This window comes from Littorina saxatilis, linkage group LG1 (genome assembly GCF_037325665.1).
Source record: "Littorina saxatilis isolate snail1 linkage group LG1, US_GU_Lsax_2.0, whole genome shotgun sequence".
Lineage (NCBI taxonomy): Eukaryota > Metazoa > Mollusca > Gastropoda > Littorinimorpha > Littorinidae > Littorina > Littorina saxatilis.
Window position 1 is genome coordinate 68,121,876 of NC_090245.1, and position 6,328 is coordinate 68,128,203.

General features: G+C 40.9%; 1 protein-coding gene across 1 annotated transcript; it reads right to left on the reverse strand.

Annotated features, from left to right (window-relative positions):
* Window positions 1-598: 598 nt before the first annotated feature.
* Window positions 599-4,279, reverse strand: LOC138976934 (uncharacterized). The gene is made up of 3 exons (XM_070349831.1): window positions 3,667-4,279; window positions 2,788-2,878; window positions 599-2,207 (listed from the first exon to the last, which is right to left on the reverse strand). The coding sequence occupies exons 1-3, from the start codon at window positions 3,790-3,792 to the stop codon at window positions 1,864-1,866; spliced, it is 561 nt and encodes a 186-aa protein (XP_070205932.1). The 5' UTR covers window positions 3,793-4,279; the 3' UTR covers window positions 599-1,863.
* Between the last annotated feature and the right edge of the window lie 2,049 nt (window positions 4,280-6,328).

Below are 6,328 nucleotides of genomic sequence, written 5' to 3' on the forward strand. Positions count from 1 at the left end.
CTTCGGGTAATAAAGATGGCTACACCAAGTTATTCAACTGTCCTGTCTGCTTTCTGACCACGCAATACTACATGGTGGCCTCACCCGCCACTGTGGCGACACCAGGCATGACAACCCGCAGTGGCAGAGCAGTGAAAGCCCCAGACAAACTAAATCTGTGAAACAACCAGAACGGCCGCATGGTGCACTCTATGTCAGATGCCCTGGCCACAGCATCATGCATGCTGTCGCGACGGCTCTTGACAGTTTATTATGACACGCCATGATTTGTGTTTTCATTTATAACCAAGTGTGTGTTCATTTTGCATGGCTAGTACTAGTCACATGTTTTACGTTTATCACTTTAATCTGTTAACCTTATCAAAGAAACTACAATGGGAAGAAGGATAACTTCCTCATTGGGCATGCTTAGAAATGAGAATGGCTAAATACGAGTTATTGCCCTTTTCTACATGCTGACCAGACTGTCTCCTGCTTTGTCATGACTAGTACAGTCGATCTTTCTCATGCTGTGACTTGCTTTATTTTCACATTTTCGGTATTTAAAACAGCAAACACACACACACACACACACACACACACACCGAAGAAGTTTCCATTCTGATTCGGTTATTTTATTTGGTGCTATATGTTTGCTTCACATTGTTTCTTTTACATTGCTTTAGGTATCCCAATTCGCTAAACACATCCATAATGCATGCATGGCTCATTCGAAACAGGGCAACTGAACAACTGATGCCCAATAGCAATAAATACTGAACAACTGAACAATAAATAGCAATAAATGATGACAGTGCCAAGTTTTTAAGTACAAAGTGAAATCATGTGACTGGACAAAGGCACAATTACAAAATACAAATAAAACAAAATCGAGGCCCATTTTAAATTAAGTTCTCAGCTCATATGGAAGCATAAGGTGACCCTAGAAACCGAAATTGGGAGACCTCCCGCCCCCAGGGCAGACTACAAAAAGAAAAGGGGGGGGAGGGGAGCTAATTTGTGAAAAAGTATAAAAGGAATCAAAAACTGTATACATGTATTTAGTTAATACCCCAAAAATTGTATAGTATATACAATGTCAGACCCTAAAGAAAGTTTGTTAGTCATTGCTTAGGCAAAACAAAGCAAAATAGTCTGTTTACGGTATCCCGACCAACCCTATTTTTCCCCCGCCGACCCTAGACTTTTTTTTGGCATTTGGAGAAAAAGAAAAAGAAAAAAAAATCAATTTTGTTCCTGTTTTTTTGCAAAATAATTTAAAAAGATGGTTATAAAAATAAAAAAATAAGAAAAGCCGACCTACCGACCCTCTTTTTGTGTGCCTATGTTACTGTAAACAGACTAAAAGGTACATCACAAACAACACACCAGGGATGCTACTCCCCCCTTAAAAATAGCCATGAGTCATAGGTGTGACGTTTGAATCTTTTAGCTAAATAAAACCATAGGCAATTGATCGGAAATATCAGGAAAAATCTTAACAAGTTTATTATTTGTTTGCTTGGACCAATCCTCTTGCCGAAGAGTTTTACAGTAAAAATTGATTTTACGTCAAAAATATCACAGGAATATCGAATGTTGAGGTAAGGCTGGGATAGCCAAGTTCAAGAATAACGGAAGGTGACTGTTGAATCTTTTTGAAAATGTATAAAAATATAGATGGTAGGCAATTCAAAATTAAAAAAAGGACTCTCGGAGCATGGACTTAATGAGTCAAAAATTAAAGAAGGCTCTATGAGCCGAAGTACATGTTTTGTCTATTGTCTTTTTTTATTTTGAATTGCCGACCATCTATATTTTGATACAACTTTGGACCCTCTTTGTACGGAGAGAGTTGGCAATTGTTAATCACATTCTCTCATCTCATTGACTCTCCTTCAGCTCCTTGGTAACATGCGTTCCCGTCTCTGCCAGGATTGGACACAGCAGCAGATAACCGGTAAATATGTAACAGGCATAAATGGCAAAATAGCTCGCCTCGCCTGATAATATATGAGACAACTGTTCTATTACAAAGTCTTTCTTGGGAGGCTTGGCTAATTTACTCGCTCGTTTTACACGGGGTTCCATCGTTTTCTTTTCTAATCGGAAAACCTTGCTCCTCAGTTTGTTGACCTTCTGCCAAAGTTCCGCTTCACGAGGGGATGGGGAGGATGACGACTTTGATGCTTTACATCCTATGTCCTCCAGGATCGCCTGAATGTCATCTAAAAAAGAAAACACACACACAAAACACATAAAATAACATCTTTACGTGTGGGAACTACAGGTACAATTTCATCCATCCATGCATCCGCCCTATACAGCTTTCTTCTTCTTCTTCTTGTGCGTTCGTGGGCTGAAACTTTCACACGCACTCATTTTTTTGCACAAGTGGAATTTTACGTGTATGACCGTTTTTACCCCGCCATTTAGGCAGCCATACGCCGCTTTCGGAGGAAGCATGCGGGGTATTTTTGTGTTTCTAAAACCCACCGAACTCTGACATGGATTACAGGATCTTTTTCGTGCGTACTTGGTCTTGTGCTTGCGTGTACACATGAAGGGGGATAAGTCACTAGCAGGTCTGCACATAAGTTGACCTGGGAGATCGGAAACATCTCCACACTTAACCCACCAGGCGGCCGCGACCGGGATTCGAACCCTCGACCTTCCGAGTTAATAGACCGACGTCTTACCACCCCACCACAGCGCCCGTCACCCTATACAGCAATTATCAACTATGTAATGGATGGGTTTAAACATTTTTTGATGTCAGGGTGTTCTTCATGGTTAAAAATCTCTTACCTGGTTGAACAATTTGTGCATCAGGCGACAGGTCGGTGCTGGCTTCATTTGTAGCTACCCTTTGCGATGGTGGCTTCCTCCCACTAGCAACCTGCAAATGCACAGCTCTTTAACTGACAAACTCACAACCAACACCCAGTCCCAATGAAACAATTCTCCCAATTTCATGGCATTGGTCTTAGGCCACACAAAAAAGTGTATGTTTCTGGTAAGGCAAAACAAAAAATAATCTGTTTACGATATCCGGACCGACCCTATTTTTTTCCCACCGGCCCTAGACTTTTTTGGGGCATTAAAAAATAAAATTAAAATATTCAGATGGCTAAAATACAAAAATAAAAAGCCGACCTACCGACGCTATTTTGGGGGGGCTTATGTTACCTTTAACAGACTTTTTGTGTGGCCTAACATGACTAAAGGTGGAGATTTTTTTTCTAAACTTTTTTTTTTAAACCATCTTTTTAACTTATTTTGTTGAAAAACAGGAAAACAAGTGATTTTCGAATACCACTTTTATTTTTGAAAATGCAAAAACAAAAGTCTAGGGTCATCGGGAAAACATAGGTAGGGTCAGGTGACCAGAAACATACAACTTTTTTGTTGTTGACGCCGACCCTATACTTTTTTTGCCATTTGGGGCTGTTTTTTGGCAAAATAAGTTCATCATATCATCATAATCAAGACGTCAATCCAAAATAAGTAACGTTTTTTTGTTGGCCTTATCATTATTTTGCGCTAAATGCAAACAGGCATTATTTGATGGGAACAATGCTGTTTTTTTTCAATTCTTACATCAGCCTCAAACTTGTCATTACTCAACCTGCATTTATTAGTGTGCTTCTTTGATTTGCAAAAACCTAAAACCAATAAATAAATAACCTTCGGTGGTGGATTGGGCACTGCAAACAATGTCGGGACAGCATTCCACACAAGTGATCCTCTCTGCAGGATTGTTTTACTGGTTGGCCTCAAAGTGATCAGTACAAAGCTTGAGACCTTGAACATCAGCTGGCTGCAGCTTTTCAAAGTCCTCTCGCCTTGTGAATTGCATCCATATTCTGCACCTAGTTTGACAATAAAAACAACAATGTTATTGTTAAACTAAGCAAAAAGGAAAGACAAAAAAAGCTAAATCAGATCTTCAGTCTAAATCTAACGCTCTGCCGGAACGCAAAACGGATGAGTGATGTACCTTTGTACTGTAGTTTTCCCGTAAGCAAGGTTTGATAAAGGTTTCGGCAAATATGCCCACGGGTAGTTTGTCATCAAGTGTAAACTGTTGTTTTGTACTGACTGCTGACTCACACTCACAGTCGTAAGTACTCGCTGACGCTGTAGTCTACTGAGTGAGTTGACTCGAGCCATTGCATTCATTCTCATTCTGAAGAAGGTAAACCTGATGAAATAATCACTGCACAACCCACCTTTTTTCTTCTTTAGGGAACTTGTGGAACGTTTTCCCGAAGCAGCTCTGTTTGCAACGGGCGTTCTTGCAACAAAAAGCCGAGTACAATTTACCACCACCACGCACGCGATCGGTACCTACGCGATCCGCCATTTTGTTTTCGCCGCCAGCATGTAACTAGGGACGATAACCCACAAACACTTTTTCGCATTTTCTTCGCAAGTTCCACGTCTTTGTTTGACCTTATGCAGTGCACCCATGCAACAAAGTGTAGATCCCAAATTGGTCTGAGAAAGGCCCTTACGGCTCACCAATTTGGGCAAATTAGCAGGAATGTGTGATTTGTGCAGAAATTGTGAAGATCCCACATTGGTCAGAGAAAGGTCCTCAAGGCTCACCAACTGTGAACGATCAATTTAAATTAGAGTTTCACGTGTGTATTTTTTTTTAGATGGTGAACATGGACATCAACACAAAATTGCTATACATGTACTTTCTTTATTTGAAATCTCAAAAAAAAACCCATCCAGGACTGATGCTTTAGAGTGACATACAACTTTATGAATGAGTGACCTCATACGTATTACTGCAACAAACATTTTATTTTCACATGTTTATTTGGAAAAGGGGAGAGGGGTGCATGAAGCTTGTAAGTTGAAGTTTACAAAAGTTTGAAGTTTGTTTAGTTTATAATTTTGTGTTAAGAAAATTGGTTTTAAAATATTATAAAAAGGGAGGTGTTGGATAGGTCGAAGTACGCCCACTTCGGCCTAACATGCAGACGACAAGGGAAGGGAAATAACTCCGGCTTTGTAAGGGGAACTTCGGGTAATAAAGATGGCTACACCAAGTTATTCAACTGTCCTGTCTGCTTTGTGACCACGCAATACTACATCAACCAATGGTGTTTAATTCTTGCATAGCGATAGCCATCAAAATGTTTCATAAAGTATACACTCTCACCTCCTAGCTCCGCAAGTAAGTCTCGCCTGAAAGAAACACGCGTCAGATGAACGGTTTGCGTGACACTGATTAATTGTTTGGCAGTTTAATTGTGTTGTTAAGTTTTGTTCTTTATACTTGTATTATATAGGTGCCAGTGTGTGTAATTGTTTTTGTTGTTATTTCTAAATACTTTTGTTTCAATCAATCAATATGAGGCTTATATCGCGCGTATTCCGTGGGTACAGTTCTAAGCGCAGGGATTTTTTTTTAAATTTTTTTTTAATGCAATTTATATTGCGCATATATTCAAGGCGCAGGGATTTATTTATGCCGTGTGAGATGGAATTTTTTTACACAATACATCACGCATTCACATCGGCCAGCAGATCGCAGCCATTTCGGCGCATATCCTACTTTTCACGGCCTATTATTCCAAGTCACACGGGTATGTTGGTGGACATTTTTATCTATGCCTATACAATTTTGCCAGGAAAGACCCTTTTGTCAATCGTGGGATCTTTAACGTGCACACCCCAATGTAGTGTACACGAAGGGACCTCGGTTTTTCGTCTCATCCGAAAGACTAGCACTTGAACCCACCACCTAGGTTAGGAAAGGGGGGAGAAAATTGCTAACGCCCTGACCCAGGGTCGAACTCGCAACCTCTCGCTTCCGAGCGCAAGTGCGTTACCACTCAGCCACCCAGCCCAAACTTTTGTTTGTCTCTTACTTTTTTCTTTCTTTCTACGTTTTTTTTTTTTTTTTTTTTCGTTTCGCTGCTATTGTTTTCCTGTAACTTGTGTCTACATTTTGTGCACTTTCACAAATTAGTGAGATCTCCAGGTTTGTTTGTTTGTTTAACGCCCAGCCGACCACGAAGGGCCATATCAGGGCGGTGCTGCTTAATTTGACATATAACGTGTGCCACACACAAGACAGAAGTCGCAGCACAGGCTTCATGTCTCACCCAGTCACATTATTCTGACACCGGACCAACCAGTCCAAGCACTAACCCCATAATGCCAGACGCCAGGCGGAGCAGCCACTAGATTGCCAATTTTAAAGTCTTAGGTATGACCCGGCCAGGGTTCGAACCCACGACCTCCCGATCACGGGGCGGACGCCTTACCACTAGGCCAACCGTGCCGGTAGATCTCCAGGTAGACACACACACTGTTTCTTTAAACACAC

Bases quoted from the DNA above. Each gene is read 5' to 3' on its own strand.
- LOC138976934 (XM_070349831.1), bottom strand. From the start codon at position 3,792: ATGTTCAAGGTCTCAAGCTTTGTACTGATCACTTTGAGGCCAACCAGT. The intron at 2,879-3,666 runs GTTATTTATTTA...GTGCATTTGCAG, and splicing joins TGCCCAATCCACCACCGAAG to GTTGCTAGTGGGAGGAAGCC. The intron at 2,208-2,787 runs GTAAGAGATTTT...TTTCTTTTTTAG, and splicing joins TGCACAAATTGTTCAACCAG to ATGACATTCAGGCGATCCTG.